The sequence below is a fragment of the Cetorhinus maximus genome, chromosome 32 (genome assembly GCF_964194155.1).
Source record: "Cetorhinus maximus chromosome 32, sCetMax3.hap1.1, whole genome shotgun sequence".
NCBI lineage: Eukaryota > Metazoa > Chordata > Chondrichthyes > Lamniformes > Cetorhinidae > Cetorhinus > Cetorhinus maximus.
This window is the reverse complement of record NC_135910.1, coordinates 2116871-2137741: the sequence shown is the minus strand read 5'-3', so window position 1 is coordinate 2137741 and position 20871 is coordinate 2116871. Positions and strand designations below refer to the sequence as shown.

The window sequence follows — 20871 nt, the reverse complement described above, 5'->3', positions numbered from 1 at the left end:
GGTTAGGTCCTCCTTTATCTAATTATGCACCAGTCTGTCCAGAGAGAGATTGGGAAGTGTGTCAGAGAGTGTGGTGCACTCTGTTTGGGTGATGTGGCTATCATGGTTGACAGCATATGCAAGCTGAGAGAGGTGGGTATGAGACTAAAATACATGTGGAGGGTGAGGTGAAACTAAGATTGTGCAGTATGAGACGTGGTTGATAGAGATTGTTGGTAGGTGAATGCCAGGGGTGTGTTGAATTGGACATAGCGTGAGGCTACAGTTAATGGGATATGGCATTAAGATGAATTCAATGACCATGACCATTCTTGTGAGGTCACTGAATTTATTGCAGCACTGAAAATAGGTCTGAGGGTAGATTCTTGGCACCGACCATCATGTCTGTTTGCTCCCATGGCTTTCCATAGTTTGTCTGGACATCGTCTGGCTGCCCATGGACAGAGGACCTCTCTTCTCCTGTTTACCTTCTCCAATAAGGCAGCCAGTGCATTGTCAGAGATCTCTTGAGCACACTTGCTGTGCTTTTGCAGCATAATTCAGTGTTCTTCTTGTCACACTCTCTTCTACAAACAGTTTCAGCACCTGCTTGAGCCAGATGCAACTTCCTTTTAAGTGGCGCAGGCTACTAGCTTAAGTGGTGCTAGTTTTGCAAAAAAACTTTGGTTCACTGCTAAGGTGTATAACCACCAGTGGCTGCACACCACTATCATGAAAATCAGCAGTTTCTGTGCTGATCACACCAGCAGCAATGGGTGTGGATTAATTACACATTGCCATACCCATGTGTGTTTCTGCCCTTGTCCAATTTCATGGCCTCAAAGCTTTCTTCTCCCCCAATTTAAAGTTATTTCAGTCAAATCACAATTCATTTCACTTCTAAATTGGTTCCTCTTGGCATTTCAATTTGTTCTGGCATCGTCATTCTTGCTTCAGGGTCATGTCATTGTACACAGACATTTGAATGGCTTCAGCCAACAGGATGCTAATGTTAATGGGAAAAAGTGACTTGAAAAATGAAGCAATTAAATCTTGAAAACTAATATTCTTTTAAAAATCTGCACAAGAAAGCAAATTTGTATTATGTGCTTTTGTCATCTCCTTATGAACATATAAAAGGCATCATTCTGCTCCATTGACAATTTTTTCAGAAACTCTTCAGAAACAACTAGCAACTCAAGATTGGACAACCACGAGACCAACAGCAGAATTGCATTCAACCACAATCTGTAACCTCATGACCCGGCATTCTACCATTAGTACCAAGCCAGGGGATCAACTCTGGTTCAACGAAGAGTGCAGGAGGGGATGCTAGGAACAGCACCTGGTATACCTAAAAATGAGGTGTCAACCTGGTGAAGCTACAATACAGGACTACTTGCGTGCCAAACAGCATGTGCATCAAGTGATAGACAGAGCTAAACGATTCTACAACCAACGGATCAGATCTAAGCTCTGCAGTCCTGCCACATCCAGTCGTGGGTGGTGGTGGACAATTAAACAACTCAATGGAGGAGGCTCTACGAATATCCCCATCCTCAATGATGGGGGAGCCCAGCACATCAGTGCAAAAGATAAGGCTGAAGTATTCACAACAATCTTCAGCCAGAAGTGCTGAGTGGATGATCCATCTCGGCCTCCTCCTGAGGTCCCCAGCATCACAGATGCCAGTCTTCAGCCAATTCACTCCATGTGATATCAAGAAACAGTTGAAGGCACTGGATACTGCAAAGGATATGGGCCCTGACAATATTCCGGCAACAGTTCTGAATTAAAGTTCTGTGATGAAACTACTGTGCAAAAGACTTGCACTGAATACAAAATTTATGAATAGACATTCAACAAAATGCCTAAAGATAGGTAGGATAGTAAGATGTGAAGAGGACACAAGGAGACTACAAAGGGATATAAATAGGTTAAGTGAGTGGGCAAAGACCTGGTAAATGGAGCATAATGTGGGAAAGTGTGAAACTGTCCATTTTCGCAGAAAAAATAAAAGTGAAGCACATGGTGAAGCACATATAAATAGTGAGAGACTGCAGAGCTCTGAGATGCAGAGGGATCTAGATGCCCTGGTGCATGAGTCGCAAAAGGCTAGTATGCAGGTACAGCAAATAATTAGGAAAGCTAATAGAATGTTATCATTTATTGCGAGGGGAAGTGATTACAAAAATAGGGGAGGTGATGCTTCAGTAATACAGGGCATTGCTGAGACTACATCTGGAGTACTGTAGAGTGTTGCTCCTCTTATTTAAGGAAGGGTGATGTGTTGGAAGCAGTTCAGAGAAGATTTACTAAAGTAATACCTGGATTGGTCAGGTTGTCTTATGAGGAAAGGTTGGACAGGCTAGGCTCGTATCTGCTGGAGTTCAGAAGAGTAAGAGGCGACTTGATTGAAACATAAAAGATCCTACGGGGATTTGACAGGGTGAATGTGGAGAGGATGTTTCCTCTTTTGGGATAATCTAGTACTAGGGGCCACTGTTAAAAAATAAGGAATTGCCCACTTAGGATGGAGATGAGGAGAAATTTTTTTCTCTCAGAGGGTTCAGTGTCTTTGCAACTCTCTTCCTCAAAAGGTGCTGGAAGCAGAATCTTTGGATATTTTTAAGGCAGAGGCAGATAGATTCTTGATAAGCAAGGGGATGAAAGGTTATTGGGGGTAAGTGGGAATGTGGAGTTGAAGTTAAAATCAGATCAGCCATGAGTTTATTGAATAGCAGAGCAGGCTCGAAAAGCCAAGTGGCCTACTGCTCCTCATTCGTATGTATGTATGACTTGTGCTCCAGAACTCGCCGTGCCCCAGCCAAGCTGTTCCAATACAGCTACAACACTGGCATCTATTGAGCAATGTGGAAAATTGCCCAGGTACGTCCTGTACACAAAAAGCAGGACAATCCAGCCAGGCCAATTACCGTCCCATCTGTAAAGTGATGGAAGGGTGCTATAAAGTGGCACTTGCTTAGCAACAATCTGCTCACTGTTTGTACTCCGCCAGGGCCACTCACCTCCTGACTTCATTACAGCCTCGGTTCAATAATGAACAAAAAAAGAGTTGAACTTCAGAAGTGAGGTGACAGTGACTGTCCTTGACATCAAGGAAGCACTTGACCGAGCGTGGCATCAAGGAGCCCTAGCAAAACTGGAGTCAATGGGAATCAGGGAGGGGTGCTTGGGGGTCGGGGGGCAGAGAGGTGCGGTGGACTCTCCACTGGTTAAAGTCATACCTGGCACAAAGGAAGATGATTGTGGTTGTTGGAGGTCAATCATCTCAGCTCCAGGACATCACTGCAGGAGTTCCACAGGGTAATGTCCTGGGCCCAACCATCTTCAGCTGCTTCATCAATGACCTTCCTTCCATCGTAAGGTCAGAAGTGTGGATGTTCGCTGATGATTGCATAATGTTCAGCACCATTCACAACTCCTCAGATACTGAAGCAGCTCATGTCCAAATGCAGCAAGACCTGGACAATATCCAGGTTTGGGCCGACAAGTGGAAGGTAACATGCATGCCACACAAGTGCCAGACAATGACCATCTCCAACAACAGAGAATCTAGCCATCGCCCCTTGACATTCAATGGCATTCCGATTACTGAATCCCCCACTGTCAACATCCTGAGGGTTACCATTGACCAGAGATTGAACTGGATTAGCCATATAAATACTGTGGCTACAAGGGCAGGTCAGAGGCTAGGAATCCTGTGGAGAGTAACTCACCTCCTGCCTCCCCAAAGCCTGTCCACCATCTACAAAGCTCAAGTCAGGAGTGTGATGGAATACTCTCCACTTGCCTGGACGAGTGCAGCTCCAACAACACTCAACAACCATCCACAACAAAGCAGCCCGCTGGATTGGCATCCCATTCACAAACATTTGCTCCCTCCACCAATGCACAGTGGCAGCAGACACATGGGAACACCACCACCTGGAAGTTCCCCTCCAAGCCACTCACCATCCTGACTTGGAAATATATCGCTGTTCTTTCACTGTCACTGGGTTAAAATCCTGGAATTCCCTCCTTAACAGCACTGTGGGTGTACCTACACCACATGGACTGCAGCGGTTCAAGAAGGCAGCTCGCCACCACCTTTTCAAGGGCAATTAGGAATGGGCAACAAAATGCTGGCCTAGCTAGCAACAGCCACATCCCATGGATGAATTAAAAAAATTGTAGAACTTGCCTCCAGGAGATTGAATAAGTGGGAGAGTCTGTGACAGGGCACACTGGATATGGTCTGTGAAAAGAGTGCATCTGATGGGCTGAATGGCCTTTTTCTCACTCCTTAATTTCCTATACTATGGTATGTACCCTTGAAGGAAATTGTGAAAAAAGTTGAAGATTCTTAGCGAATAAAAGAAACAAAACATTGGGGAAATTCTTTAACAAACCTCATCAAGAATGGCACGCTTAGAAACCCTTTCATCCTCAAACAGCAGCCTTCTCAACTCATTGAAACGTTTCTGCATCAATTTGCGCCACTCTCGCTCTCTTATGGTGTGCAGCAGTGGATTCTTTCTACTCTTCCTCAGCTCCGACACATTGTAGATCTTTAAAATAAAAACGGTTACTTGTTGCATAGACATGTCAGCCCATGAAAGTAGGAGTTGGCTACAATTGCTTCTAACAGAAAACTGGTAAAAAGGAAAGATTACATTTTTCTGCTTTGGAAGACAACAGAAATTCACTATCAATTACTGGCAGAAAGTGAAACAGGGTATTGACAAGTATATATACTAGAATGGTTCAAGTCCTGGGTCCAATAAGTTCCATAAGTCATCTAGGATACTTTCCAAATTAATTGATTCCTGTACCATCAGGCAAGTTGTTTTGGTATAGTGGGTTATGGGACTATAATACTATTTAAAGAGCTGTTAGGCTAATGAGACTAGACCAATTGACACCAAGACTACAAATTTATCAGGTACGAAATAAGTTAGGGACTATAATTTATCAGGGAAGAACAAACAAAAAAGGAAGAATCTTCAGAAGAAATAGCTCTGAAAACTAATAAGCTTTCAGATCTAATACGGATGGTTGGACTCCAAGATCTTTATGACGTTTACATAGGCTAATGGGTCCTTGATATATGCATTTGGTATTATGGTTATAAAGCAAACAGTGACAGATCATTTACAAGGAGCGGCAAGACAGTAACAGAGGCACAAAATGAGAGGCTGGAAAAAATTCTCTACACGGCAGGTAGCTAGAATGTGGTCATTGCAGAAAAGTAAATATTCAAGGGTATGAGGAGCAGACCGGTCAGTAGGATTAGGCGAACTGGTGATAAACAACAGCAGAGACTCGATGAACCATACGGCCTGTTTTAATGTTCTATCATTCTATGGTACCACAGTTCTGCTCCTCAAGTCACATTTTATAAAACTAACAAAGGCTTAACCTATCAAAATACACAAATCTCACATGAATGCAGAAGGCATTTTGTACATTAGAGCTTACCTTTCTCCTGAGTGCAAACTTGGGAGATTGTGAATAATTGTGAAAATGCCACCTAAAAAAACAGATGTAATTATTATGAGAGAAAACAGATGGAAATCATTTTTCTGCAAAGATTATCGTGGATAAATGTACTTGTTGCAGCTTCAAGTTTAGACTAGAGACCCTAAAAGTTTCAAACTCTAATTCTCAATACGTGCTGTATCTAGTTCAGTCGAACAACAGTTCTCCTCAACATCTTTGGGGTGGGTGAAAAAAAAGATACAGCCTTGATTATTTTCCCTTAAATCCCTACTGCAGCTTACATTCATGTGACTGGCAGATGAGCACAAGATTCAGCCCCTACAGCACTGGCTGTGGATGAATGGCCCACATGCAAGCCATATCTGAGCTTGTAGCTGCAGAGGGCAATCTGGGCATGGTAATGGAAAGCCATCATCTGTAGAACCAAAGCTTAACAGGAGGCAGCAGCTTCAGGAGAGCAGAAAAGAGGAACCTACTAAGCAGAGTGTTCCAATGCCTATGTTTTCATTCCCTGCCACGACATTGTAGTGAGAAGCAAAGTAGAGCTCATGCAACTTCTGCATGGCCAAGGTGGGTAAACGGGCTGCTCTTCCTAATACTACTCCTAATAGTTGACTCCAGAACATTGGAAGCAGGTTACCTAACCCACATACTAGAGCTGCACAGTCCAGGGACATCAATAGGGGAGTTCATATTCTACTAAATGTTAATAGTAGGGTTTATTATTACTTTGCAGAAACGACAAAGCACATTTGAGATATTCAGCAGCTGTAAAATGGCACTGTGCCAACATGACTAAATATCAGCAGTCACTAATTGCACATTTTAGTAGCTTTTTTTTATAAACTAGCAAAGTCAGACAACAGATAAGAATTTTAATAAAGAGAGGGCAACACACTGGTGATGCTACATTACAGTGTTGCAAAAAGTGCTTGTGCATTCTTCATTCCGTATAGTGACTTCGCATCTCAACTACTGGGGTGAGGCAATCAGAAGAGGCTGCCCACTTGCACAGGGAGAGATAATGAAGGGACAGTCACTGTGGCTCTGGGTTGCAAATGCATAAACTTGATTACAAAACTTTGTTAATAATGCAAAAATAACGAACATTTTTGAAATAGTCAGTTTCTGACCTGGGAGGTGCGCATAATTTCTCAGCTGTTGAGGTTTCGTCAGCTACTTCACCATCTTCCATTTCAATATCTACATTTTCGCTCTCCGAGTGACTCTGCATCAGTTAGTACAAACACAAGAAAAGTCAAAGATGAAAAAAGACCATTTGAGCCACAAATAATCCAATTCACCCAACCAAGCATCTACTGTATTCAGAACTCCCAGATTGTTTCAAACAGTTAAATTATGCAGATTAAAGATTTTTATTTCTAAGATTAATTTTGAATTTCCTTTCTACTAATTGAAATTTGAGTCCTTTCATCTCACTGATCTGAATTACCATGAACGAATATTCCTGATGTCTATAGCAGGCGAGCCCAAACCTTCATGGGCTACAAAGGTAGGAAAATTAGTTTGCATACATCTCAAGCTGCTGATACTAATAGATCTTGGTGTTCTGATTTCGGATATATTCACCAAATGAGGCAGGGCTAAAAAAAAATTTATTTTCCAAAGCTCCAACCACACAAAATTCAAACAGGTAAAACTAGTGTATAAGAAATAGAAGTGCAAATTGGACTGTTACCTGAACTTGAATTACTGTGTGACAGTTTAGGTTTTGCTAATTATACTTCACTGCTCCATAATGTTCATACTCAAGAATTATTTTAAAGGAAGTAAAGCTTGGCTTTGCCTTTTCAAAAGTAGCTGAGCAACTATTTACAGTGGCTAAATGGCTAATGACACTCTAGAATGACCAGTCAGGAAAAACTGTAAAGTTTTCAATCAAGGCTTTTCTAAGGATCAGAATTTACCAGTGAATGTACTAAATATTATAGCAACTCTGCAGCTGGTAAATAAGGGCACATACATAGAATCTTAGCTTAAATAGAAACTTAAAAACCCTTTTTGTCCCATTTGAATTAGAAGTGCTGAAAACAGCTGCCAGGAAAAAAGGTACAGAATCATGTCTGCTGCAACAGGTGACCTTTGGTAAGTTTCCAGCCACACTGAGAATTGTCTACTGTAATAACTACATTGACTGGGATCTGTTCAGATCAGCACAGCTTACATTTTCTACATGATGCTGCATAAAAACCAGGTGTTCACTTGCATAATACTGTACAGCGTGTACAAGGTTTGTACTGACAATTAGACATGTCCCACTGATAGCACTCATACCTATGGGCCAGAGGGCTGTTGGCACGAGACCTACAGCAGCACGTAATCAATGCTAACACCCAACTGTAATAACAGAAACAATTAACAGATCACCTCCAACATGGTTCACAGCTGTGAAAAAAACAGTATCAAGAGAGTGAGAAGTGGTGACCAAAGCATAATCTTTGAATTGCAAACATTGTTATTCAAAAAAGGGTGTAAGGATAAGCCCAGCACAGACCAGTCAGTTTAACTTCAGTGGTGGGGAAACTTTTAGAAACAATAATTCAGGACAGAGTTGATAGTCACATGGACAAGTGCAGGTTAATTAAGAGGAGCCAGCATGGTTTTGTGTTTGACGAACTTGCTGGAGTTTATTGAAGAGGGCCGATGAGGGCAATGCTGTTGATGTGGTGTGCATGGACTTCCAAAAGGCATTTGATATAGTGCCAACCAAAACTTGGAAGCTTTGTAAACTGTGAGGAGGACAGTGTAGAATTTCAAAAGGACAAAGTTGGTGGAATGGACAGATAGGTGGTCGATGAAGTTCAATGCAGAGAAATATGAGGCGATACATTTTAGTAAGAAGAACATGGAGAGACAATATAAAATATAGGGTACTTCTCTAAAATGGGTGCAGGAGCAGAGGGACCTCGATGTCTATTTGCATAAGTCACTAAAGGTGGCAGGACAGGTTGAGAAAGCAGTTAATAAAGCATATAGTATCTTAGGCTTTATTAATGGAGTCATAGAGTACAAGAGCAAGGAGGTTAAGATGAACTTGTATAAGACATTAGTTAGACCTCAGCTAGAGTACAATTTAAGCTTGTTATGGACAAAGAAACAGACAAGTTGCAAAAAAATGTTTTGGATTGGGGAGAGCAGCTTTTAGTAAAATAAGGCAGGATCTGGCCAAGGTAGACTGGGAAGAGCTACTTGTGGGGAAATCTGCAGAAGAGCAGTGGGGAGCATTCAGAAGGGAAAAGGGGAGGCTACAGGCTCAACATGTCCCTCTAGGGTGATAGGAAGGAGTAACAAGCCCAGAGAACCATGGATGACCAGAGATATTCGGGATATGATGAGAAGGAAAAGAGAGACTTTTAACAGGTACAAGGGGAGCAAATCAGCAGAGGCATTAGCGGAGTACAGAAAGTGCAGGGTGGAGCTTAAGAAAGCAATTAGGAGAGCAAAGAGGGGATATGAGAAAGCTCTGGCTGGTAAAAGTAGGGAAAATCCTAAGATATTCTATAAGTATATCAATGGGAAGCGGATAACCAGGGAAAGAGTAGAGCCCATTAGGGACCAAGGGGGCAATCTATGGGTGGAGCCAGAGGACATCGGTAGAGTGTTGAACGAATACTTCACATCTGTCTTCACCCAAGAGAATGAGGATGAAGGTATGGAACTCGGGGAGAGAGACTGTGAGGTTCTTGAGCAAATTGATATAGGGAGTGACAAGATATTGGAGGTGTTGGCAGGCTTAAAAGTGGGCAAGTCTCCAGGTCCGGATGATGTGTCCCAGACTGCTGAGGGAGGCAAGGGAGGAGATCGCAGGGGCTCTGACCCAAATCTTTAATTCCTCTCTGGCCACGGGGGAGGTGCCAGAGGACTGGGGAACAGCTAATGTGGTTCCGCTATTTAAGAAGGGTTGTAGAGATAAGCCAGGGAACTACAGACCAGTGAGTCTCACGTCAGTGGTAGGGAAACTATTGGAGAAAATTCTGAAGGAGAGAATCTATCTCCACTTGGAGAGGCAAGGTTTGATCAGGGATAGTCAGTGTGGTTTTGTCAGAGGGAGGTCATGCCTAACAAATTTGATTGAATTTTTGAGGTGGTCACCAGGTGTGTAGATGAGGGTAGTGCAGTTGATGTAGTATATATGGAGTTCAGCAAAGCCTTTGACAAGGTCCCACATGAGAGACTTATAAAGAAGGCAAATGCACGTGGGATACTGGGTAATTTGATAAGGTGGATTCAAAATTGGCTTAGTTGTAGGAGACAGAGGGTGATGACAGAAGGCTGCTTTAATGACTGGAATCCAGTGTCCAGTGGCGTACCACAGGGATCTGTGCTCGATCCCCTATTATTCGTCATTTATATAAATGACACAGATGACTACGTGGGGGGTAGGATTAGTAAGTTTGCAGATGACACAAAGATTGGCCGGATGGTTAACAGTGAGGTTGAGTGTCTTGGGCTACAGGAAGATATAGACGGGGTGGTCAAATGGGCAGATAAGTAGCAGATGAAATTTAACCCTGAAAACTGTGAGGTGATACCCTGTGGAAGGAGTAATTTGACAAGGAAGTATTCAATGAATGGCATGACACTAGGAAGTTCTGAGGAACAAAGGGACCTTGGCGTGTGTGTCCATAGATCTCTGAAGGCAGAGGGGCATGTTAGTGGGGTGATGAAAACGGCATATGGGACACTTGCCTTTATCAATCGAGGCATAGATTACAAAAGTAGGGAGGTCATGTTGGAGTTGTATAGAACCTTGGTGAGGCCAAAGCTGGAGTACTGTGTGCAGTTCTGGTCGCCACATTATAGGAAGGATGTGATTGCACTGGAGGGGGTGCAGAGGAGATTCACCAGGATGTTGCCTGGGATGAAACATTTAAGTTATGAAGAGAGCTCGGATAGACTTGGGCTGTTTTCGTTGGAGCAGCGAAGACTAAGGGGCAACCTGATCGAGGAGTAGAAGATTATGAGGGGCATGGACAGGGCGGATAGGGAGCAGCTGTTCCCCTTAGTTGAAGGGTCAGTCACAAGGGGCATAAGTTCAAGGCAGGAGGTTAGGGGGGATGTGAGGAAAAACCTTTTTACCCAGAGGGTGGTGACGGTCTGGAATGCGCTGCCTGGGAGGGTGGTGGAGGCGGGTTGCCTCACAGCCTTTAAAAAGTACCTGGATGAGCACTTGGCACGTCATAACATTCAACGCTATGGGCCAAGTGCTGGTAAATGGGATTCGGTAGGTAGGTCAGGTGTTTCACACGTGTTGGTGCTGACTCAATGGGCCGAAGGGCCTCTTCTGCACTCTGTGATTCAATGATAGAGTATTGCGTACAGTTCTGGGTGCCCCACTTTTGGAAGGATGTGAAGGCATTGGAGAGAGTGCAGAAAAGGCTTACAAGAATGGTACCAGTGGTGAGGAACTTCAGTTATGAAGTAAGATTGGAAAAATAGGAACTCTTTTCCTTGGAGAAAAGAAGGCTGAAAGGTGATTCGATATGGTCATAAGGGGCCTGGAAAAGTAGATAGGGAGAAACCATTCCCACTCTAGAAAGGATCGAGAATGAGAGGGCACAGATATAAAGTAATTGGTAAAAGAAGCAAAAGCGATATGAGAAAACATTTTTTTCACACAGCGAGAGCTAAGGGTCTGGAATGCACTGCCTGAGAGTGTGGTGGAGGCAGGTTCAATTGAGACATTGAAGAAGGAATTAGATGATTATTTGAAAAGAAACAATCTGCAGGGTTACGGGTGAAAGCAGGAGAATGGCACTAGATGAAATGCTCATTTGGAGAGTTGGTGTGGACACAATGGGCTGAATGACCTCTTTCTGTGCAGTAACAGTTCTGAGATTCTGTGATCTTAATTTATTCATTGGATGTGGGTAACACTGGCAAGATCAGCATTTATTTCCCATCCCTAATAGCCCTCGAGAAAATGGCAGTGAACCTCCTTGAACCTCTGCAGTCTATATGATGCAGATACTCCCACAGTGCTGTTAGGTTGCAGTGGAGGGGCCAGTTTCCAGAATTTTGCTCAGCAACAATGGAAGAAAGTGGATATCCTTAGAAAACAGGATTGTGCGTGATTTGGAGGGGAACTTGGAGTTGATGGCATTATCACACTTCTGCTGCCTTTGTCCTTCTAGGTGGTAGAGGTTGTGAGTTTGGGAGTTGCTGTCGAAGTAGCCTCGTGGAATTATGCACACTGTAGCCATTTTGTGCCAGTGCAGATGGGGTGCCAATCAAGCAAGCTGCTTTTTTCTGGGTGGTGTCAAGCTAATAAAGTACCATGTGCTGTGGATAAAGGGGAACTGGTGGATGTACTGTACTTAGGTTTCCAGAAAGCATTTGATAAAGTGCCACATCAAAGGTTATTGTGGAAAATAAAGGCTCATGGTATAGGAGGTAACATGTTGGCATGGATGGAAGATTGGCTGACTAACAGAAAGCAGAGAATGGTTCTTTTTCAGGTTTGCAAGATGTAACGAGTGGTGTGCCTCAGCAATCAGTGTTGGAGCCTTAATTGCTTACAATTTATATAAATGACTTGGATGAAGGGATTGAAGGAAAGGTTGCCAAATTTGCTGATGACGCAAAAATAGATAGGAAACCAAGTTGTGAAGACATACGGAGGCTACAAAAAGATATAGATAGGTTAAGTCAGTGGGAAAAGATCTGGCAAATTGAGTATAATGTGGGAAAATGTGAAATTGTCCATTTTGGCAGGAAGAATAAAAGAGAAGCATATTATCTAAATGGTGAGAGATTACAGAGCTCTGAGATGCAGAGGGATCTGGGTGTTTTAGTGCATGAATTGCAAAAGGCCAGTATGCAGGTACAGCAAATAATTAGGAAAGCTAAGAGAATGTTATCATTTATTGCGAGGGGAGCTGAATACAAAAGTAGGGAGATTATACTTCAGTTATACAGAGCACTAGTGAGACCACATCTGGAGTACAGTGTACAGTACTGGTCACCTTATTTAAGGAAGGTGGTAAATGCATTGGAAGCAGTTCAGAGAAGGTTTACCAGACTATTACCTGGAATGGGCCGGTTTTCTTATGAGGAAAGGTTGGACAGGCTAGACTTGTATCCGCTGGAGTTTAGAAGAGTAAGAGGCGACTTGATTGAAACATATAAGATCCTAAGTGGTCTTGACAAGGTGGATGTGGAGAGGATGTTTCTTCTTGTGGCAGAATCTAGAGCTAGGGGTCACTGTTTAAAAATAAGGGGTCGCCCATTTAAAACAGAGTTGAGGGGAAATTTTCTCTCAGAGGGTTTAGAGTCTTTAGAACTCTCTTCCTGAAAAGGCGGTGGAAGCAAAGTCTTTGTATATTTTTAAAGGCGGAGGTGGATAGATTCTTGGTAAGCAAGGGGGTGATAGGTTACTGGGAGTAGGCGGGATGCAGATTTGAGGTTATATCAGATTAGCCATGAGTTTATTAAATAGCGGAGCAGGCTCGAGGGGCTGAGCAGCCTACTGCTGTTCCTTGTTCGTATGCTGTTGGGGGCCACACTCATCCAGACAAACGGGTAGTATTCCATTACACTCCTGACTTGGGCCTTGTAGATGGTGAACAGGCTTTGGGGAGTCAGAAGGTGAATTGCTCACCACAGACCTGCTCTTGTAGCCACAGTATTCATATGGCTGGTCCAGTTCAGTTTCTAGTCAATGGTAACCCTCATCAACATCGATAGTGAGAGATTCAGAGATGGTAATGCAGTTGAGTGTCATGGGGAGATGGTTAGATTCTCTCTTGTTGGAGATGGTCATTGCCTGGCATTTGTGTTTCAAAATGTTACTTGCCACTCATCAGCCCAAGCCAGGATGTTGTCTTGGTCTGGCTGCAAGGGGACACAGACTGCTTCAGTATCTAAGGAGTTATGAATGGAATTGAACACTGTGCAATAATGAGCGAACATCCCCATTTCTGACCTTATGATGGAAGGAAGGTCATCAATGAAGCAGCTGAAGATGGTTGGGCCTTGGATACTACCCTGAAGAGCTCCTGCAGCAATGGTCTGGGGCTGAGATGATTGGCCTCAACAACCTCAACTTTGGTCATTTTTGCTACATTTGACTCCAGCCAGTGGAGTTTCCCTCAATCCTCACTGAGTTCAATTTTACTAGGGCTTTTTGATGCCACACTCAGTCTGCCTTGATGTTATGGAAAGTGACTCCCATCTCTAGAATTTCGGTCCTTTGTCCATGTTTGGACCAAAGTCAGGAATGGAGTGATCCTCGTGGAACCCAAACAAGCATTGGTGAGCAGGTTATTGATAAGTAAGTGCTTCTTGAGGCACTGTCATGACCCCTTCATTACTGGGGAGGCAATGGCGTAGTGGTATTGTCACTGGACTGGTAATCCAGAGATCCAGGGTAATGTTCTGGGCACCTGGGTTTGAATCCCACCATGGCAGATGGTGGAATTTGAATTCAATAAAAATCTGATGAGCAATTGTCATTAAAAAACCCATCTGGTTCATGCCCCTTAGGGAAGGAAATCTGCTGTCCTTACCTGGTCTGGCCTACATGCGACTCCAGGTCCACAGCAATGTGACTCTTAAATGCTGTCAGAACAAGGGCAATTAGGGATGGGTAATCCCATGAACGAATATTAAAAAAAAAACTTTGTTGAGGATTGAATGGAGGAATGAACCATAATTGGCCAGATTGGATACCAACTGCTAAACTGGCATCTATATCACCCTCAACTAGATAAAGCAAATAAGCCTTCACAATAAAAGAGAAAGTACCTTTTTTACCTGTGCAAAAGTCACCTTTTTGAGACCAATTTTTTAGGCAAAAAGTGAAGGGTCAACTTTTATACAAATAATAGTTTTGAGGGCTTTATTTATGTGTGTGTTTGATTTGGGCCCATACAGTATTCTGTACATGGATTGGCTATCTAGACGAGCTCACTGATTGTACAGCTGCCCATGGTCTGTTGCTATGATATGGATATATCCTGGGAAAGTCCAGTCTGCTACGATCGGACAGGTTGTGCTGTTTAGCTCCAAGCTCCGGTGTGGTGGGGCGAGATTGCCCTTGGTCACAGTTGTGCCTCCACGGGAAGTGCTGTGACCTGGAATGTCTGCTATGGCAATGTCAGTGAAGCATCAGCTCAAGCAGCTCCTGGTGGACAAGCAGATCAGCCTCAGGGCTTTGCTGGACAGTGTCTCCTGCCTGCTGCCTTTTTCTGCAGAGTACACGAAGAGGTCCCCAGGGGGAGCGCGGCAGTCGATAGGCTTTAATCCCTGAAAAACTATGGTCAATTTTTACATGAAGCATATGAAAAGTTATGAAAATGTAAGTGAAAAATCATGGGTTGACTTTTACGTGGGCATATATGGTAAATAAAAGCATAAGAGGCTTAACACTGATAAGTGTAAAGCATTGCAAATTCAACAGAAAATGTGTAAAACATGTATAAATCAATATCAAACAATCAATAGTGAAGAGTTAGAATGGTAAATGGGAGTTATTATAGATTCGTCACTTCCAGTGTCCAGAAAATAGAGGGAGAATTAGAACTACTGTTTGTGTGGAGGATACACACCAAAACTGACTGGTTGGGCTGAATGGCCCATTCTCATGTTATAATTTTGATATAGCTGCTCAAAGCTGGACTGTAAAAAAACAATCTCCATAATCTAGAGAAATGTTCGTTGAACTACTTCAAAATAGGATGGATGAGGAGGGCCAAAGAGCAAACATTTATAAATATTAGGAAGAAGTTCTTCAAAGTTTTGGAATAATCTGGCAGCAGCAGATATATATAAACATTAAGGCTTTTCAAAGGAACATGATTCAGTGGACTGTTTGGTCTCCTGTTTTTATTTAAGAGTAATTACTAAATAAGAATTAGTCGCTTGGTAGTACAGTACTTAAGTATTACTGAAAAAAAAAATGCTGTTGAAGCTTTTCAACTTGCACACATCAGGACAGATTCGCAAGAATACCAAATCTCAAAAGGGAATAACAATTTATACTGCATGAGAAAAGGGTGCTGACTGGTTGGCAAGTGGACTGTGCTTGGTAGAGGCGCTGTCATGGAGAATGCACCAAGGAACAGTTAACTGCCAAGCTTTTGTTTAAAATTCAAACCAGACAGGCAGTAGGAGTAATTTGTCGGCCCCTTAACAGTAGCTATACTATTCTGCAGAGCATTAAAAAAAGAAATTATTGGAGCTTGTAACAAAGGAAACGTAATAATTGTGGGGGACTTTAATCTTCATATAGACTGGGACAGTCAAATTGGCAAGAACGGTCTAGAAGATGAGTTTGTAGAATGTTTCCGTGATAGTTTCTTGGAGCAGTACACCATGGAACCGACTTAGGGATAAAGCTATCTTAGATTTAGTTTTGTGTAATGAAGCAGGGTTAATTAGTAATGTTGTGGTAAAAGATCCACTGGCAAATAGTGACCATAACACCATTCAACTCCATGTTAAGATCAAAAACTACATAAAACTACAAATCGATTGCAAACAAAAATCGTAAACTTAAACAAAGCCAATTACATAGGTATGAAGGGAGAACTGGCTAAGGTTAATTGGGTAAATAGACTAAAAGGTAGGGCCGTAAATGAACAGTGGGAAACATTTAAAGAAACAATTCAAAATGTTCGACAGGTCAACTCTCATTGAGCAAGGCATTGCCATGGGGAATGAACCAGGGAATGGCTGTCCTCCAAGCTTTTGCGTGGACATGTTCTTTCTGTTTGCGAAGGAAACAGTACCATTACTATTCATCCTCTCTGCACTTTCTTGCCTTTACAACACTCAGAACATTCTGGATCACAAGTCCTTCCCTTCCCTTAAGCCATTTATAAATATCAGCTAACAGGAGGGAGTTCTGCAGATTGGGATAATTCCCCTGTGAGGTGAAGTGCATCATGGAGGCAAAGCACCTAGCAAAGAAGCAGAGAATAAACTTAACCTTCCAATTCAACCTCAGGTTTCTTGAAAGATTGGGCCAGACAATACTATTAAAAATAAAATCCACCATTAACTTCAATAATAATTAATTCCTAGTACAGATTACATGGTTCCAGTTTTGATCATCCCCTGCCAAAGGCACTTATATGTTTTTCGGCAGAGTACCTGGGGCATGCTGGGGTATGACCCTCTGGACATCATCCTTCAGTACCTCACTTAGGTGGTTGCTCTTTCCAATAAGCCCACACTGCAAACACTGTTTGAAGCACAACCAGCCTTCCCCAGCATCTATACACAAACAGAACTTCAACAGGGTCATCTATAAGCAACAGAAGAACCCAGGCCAGTTTTGCTCATTCTGAACAAGTAACATGAGCTAACTGTAGGGCCGTTACTGTTAGACAAGCTGTGTGCTGGATACACTCCAGTCTGTATAGCTCAGCGAGTTTATCTACTGAATAGATCAGCAATTGGAAGAGCTAGAGCTAACCAATTGTAAAAGCTGATTTGGGAAAACGAATGAAGAAATTAATTCTCTATTCACATCTTTAGTAAGTAAATACATTTGAATAGCTTCTCAGTACATACCAGTATTTCCACATCAATTTCATTCACTTCATCTGTATTTATGTCAAAATCTGAATGACTGCCGAAGTCAGAGCTCCCAATTGATGACTCTTTGCCAACAGTGAAAAGAGCATCTTCATCTTTGCCATTACAATTCTTTCTTCTTACTGCAGAGGGATCATAACCATCAGGATTCATTGGTTCCTGGTAATGCTGCTCTTTGAAGTCTCCTGCCATCTTGACTTTAACTAAACTATTTGCCTTTAGTTCATCTTGCTCCCATTTAACTCCTCCTGTGCAATCTTCACTGTGATGCTCTGATAAAACAGAAATCGTGTTGCTTTTTATTACTGCAGCATCAGACAGATAACTGTTTTCAAGCCAGTGTGGGTCAGAAGGTTTCTGAAAAGTTACGGCTCTCGCATCCGAGGCCTTCTTAGTACCAAAGAACTGTCCGTCTTCTACTTGCTCCTCAGTTGCATCTGACCTGGTATCTACAAAGGAGACAGTTGATCAGTTCATTTTTGCAAGTATTCAACTGCTTACTGCTGTGAGAAATTTGTGGTTTCTGGTTTATTGTGCTACCCCACCTCTTGTGTGGTGATGTCTGGCATAACCCTCACTAACTGGATAGAAAGAACTGAGCATATTGTTTTCCAAATTTTAAGGCTCTTCTGCTGATTTGCATTAGCGGATGTATTTAAGTGACATTATAACACAAAAGATACAAAAGTGTTGTGCTAACCCTTGGAGTTTCTGATGAAGCACTATCAACAAGATTCAGAGGAACTGGATATTTCTGTCATAAAATGTGTAATAATGAGGAGCACAATCCAGCAAAGGAATGGTAGTAGGTGATTTACGTGGGTTTACCAATGAAGATGTTCCTGCAAAAATGCAACAAAACCTGAAAAATGTTTTTTTTTCACTTTTAGAAATCAGCTTGAATAATACAAAGTCTGTTTTAAAACATTTTGGTTTATGAGCAAGATCTCATAATTTTGTAATTTAATATTTTAATGGGCACAAATGATAAAAATGGTAAAATTAAATGTATTAATTTTTTGAAATGGAGACAGACTGAACATATCGCCGCCAGCTAATGACTCAGAAATCGTTGGTCTGGTAACAGACCTCACAAACCTGACTAGTCATAATATGGCATAACAAACAGATACTGTGAAAGTCCGTCAACAGGAATGATGAGCAATAACTGAACACAAATATTTAATGAAAAATGGAAAGGTGGGGGAAGATAGCACACAGAAACAGTACGAGTGCCAAATAAACTTTACTTGAAGCCTAGAGGCCATAACACACTAGCTAGAGAAAATTAATTATTAGCAACTAAATCTCTGATGTGGGAAAGGGCAGAAATCGACTTAAGAATAAAAAGCTCATCCCCAAATATACACGCTCAACATGGAGTGACCTATCCGACTGCTCAGTATGTGTATTTCTTATAATGCCACATACGTCACAGCTGATTTTTCTGCTTTCTGTTTGCTGACACAGGGTCAGAGAAATGTTTGTGGTAGGGTTGATTGTATTTGGGGAAAAAAAGAGCTGATGACCAACAACCAACAAACGCTTTTTTTCTATTTCAGGTGGTGGTCACCAGTAAGGCCCCCTGCTGCCCCCGACCCAACTCACTACCCTACCCACCCTGGCACTCATTTCACTGAAACAATGAAAAGCTATTTAAATGTCCCAAAGCTTTTCACTGGTGCTGGTGAAGACTTACCATGGGCGGAGGGGCAGTGGGGTGGGGTGAGAGGGCAGAGGGGCAGCGGTGGAAGCGCCGAGGGACAAGCAGAGAGTTTTCTTTGGGGGGGGGGGGGGGGGTAAGGTAGGGAGGAGTCAGCAGCGTCAGTTGTATAGTTACCCAGGTGTTGGACACAGTTTATTTCAGTGTAACATTTCCTGAGTTAACTTTCCAGGTAACTAAGTTGGAACCATCAAAATCTTCGACTCTAACTCAGAGTTGGAAACTTTCTTGGATGGTCCCAGGGAGTAGGGGAATTGCTTATCGGAAGTTAAAATTTCCCGGGCAGTTCCTGTGGAGTCCTTGCATAGGGACTTTTGAGGCATCCCATAGTGCATCCTCCAGTGTACATCTGGTCTCCAAACACCCAAAGAGCAGAAGATCTGGGCTAATATCTTCAATGACATTCAAGATACAATAGCACTCAACTATGTTTTAATGTTTTACACCTGGGGCAAAAAATGTATCCTATAGACTGAATATACACAAATTTAAGTTATTTATTGATTCACACAAAATGAAATTCCTTTGCTGAAAAGGGACTTGTTGCTGAAGTTTTTCATCTTACACTCGGAATGGTGCCTCAAGCTCCCAGGTAATTCAAAAAGGATGGTGGCTTGAACATACATCTTCTGTTTGCAGAGAACAGGCCCCTGTGTATTTTTGTTACTGGAAAATGCCACACGTGTAGCCACTGCACAGTAGTATCGTGAAACAGCTTCCTTAACCGGTTGTCCAAATTTTTGAGATACGCTTGTGATATTTTCCACCATTGCCGTCAGTCCAAAAACATTCTGCCTACCACACACTTGAGCAACATCTTGCAAGAATTTCACTGCCAGTGCGATGCCAGGCACATAGGCCATTTATCCCAGCGACTTGCTGAATCAAATGTTCCTTCAGTTGTTCATAATTGGCAGAGTATAGACTGTACTCAACCAGCCCTCGCTTGCAAAATCCAAAAACGTCTGCTGTTAGATGTGATTCTGCAAGCACTCGTTGAACAATCTTGATTGCGCTAATAGCTACACTAACAATCAATTTAAAAGATAATCAATCAATCTCAATGTTGCTCATTTACACTTGCTAGAAGCAACACACTCATACACAGGAACCCGTTCACTGCAAGCAAAAGGAATATGTTCAAGCCCTACGCCTTTTTTGAATTACCCGGGACCTGGGGAAATCTATAGCTCCCCACTGCTTACTCCATGGCAACACCTCAGCCAGAGTCAATTTGCCAACAAATCAACTTTTCTTCCCCACTGTACTATAAATTGTTGATTGTTTGAAACTTGATATTCTTGCGTTTGTTCTGATGAGTGCAAGACAAAAAACTTCAGCAATGACTCTCTTTTCAACAATACTCAAGCTCTGTACTACCAAGCAACTGTTTGAAATTCCTTTTTACAAGTCAAAACAGAAGCAAACCTTACCCGCGAGAAGTGAAATTTCCTCTAGCAGTCTCTTTTGCTTTTTCATTAGCAGTTCCTTTTCCCTGAACAGTTCTTCCGATTGCATATCCAAGTCACTGATTACATCAATGGCCTGTGAAGATGAAACCAACACAAAGTGCATGACTAAAATATTAATAGAAACTTCTGAAGTTAGAAATCATTCCATTAGTCCTGCAATAGACCACAGTGTAGCAAGCCTCCTGACAGCAGCAAAGGAGGTTTTTGTGGGTACTTCCAGCGAAGTGGAATATTGTAATAATGATTTAACCATACCATAAACAGCAATGAGCAGTAAATCCAGTTGATGAAACTGCCCCATTTATATCTGTGACAAAACTGAACCAGTAATGTTCTCAAAATAACCAAAGCAAAGTATCAAATCTATTGGGCAGAACTTTTCGCCTGGCATGCTGATCCGCGTCCGACCCGCTTGAGTGAGAAATAGCGCGCGATGATGTCAGGCGAGCGTCAGCGCACACTCGCGTGATATTTCAGTTGGCAGGTACGCACAAGAGTCGGCAGCACGCCCGCTGACAATTAAGAGGCCTATTAAGGCCATTAACTTAGTAATCAAAGGTGATTTTTCATTGTGTCCAACATTACGGTTGGCGGGCGGGTGAATCAGCCAGGCAGCCTTTGCCTTTTTGAGGA

General features: G+C 42.5%; 1 protein-coding gene across 4 annotated transcripts in view; it reads right to left on the bottom strand.

Moving 5' to 3' along the window:
* The window catches only part of LOC144671331 (uncharacterized), a 95185-nt gene that overhangs the window by 11701 nt on the left and 62613 nt on the right, over nucleotides 1-20871 (bottom strand). For all 4 annotated transcript variants that reach the window (XM_078533159.1, XM_078533160.1, XM_078533162.1 and 1 more), the window contains exons 20-24: nucleotides 20200-20311; nucleotides 17020-17492; nucleotides 6615-6709; nucleotides 5461-5512; nucleotides 4392-4550 (exon numbers count right to left, since the gene is read on the bottom strand). In XM_078533159.1, coding sequence (XP_078389285.1) covers nucleotides 4392-4550; nucleotides 5461-5512; nucleotides 6615-6709; nucleotides 17020-17492; nucleotides 20200-20311 — 891 coding nt within the window. The remainder of the gene's footprint in view (nucleotides 1-4391; nucleotides 4551-5460; nucleotides 5513-6614; nucleotides 6710-17019; nucleotides 17493-20199; nucleotides 20312-20871) is intronic.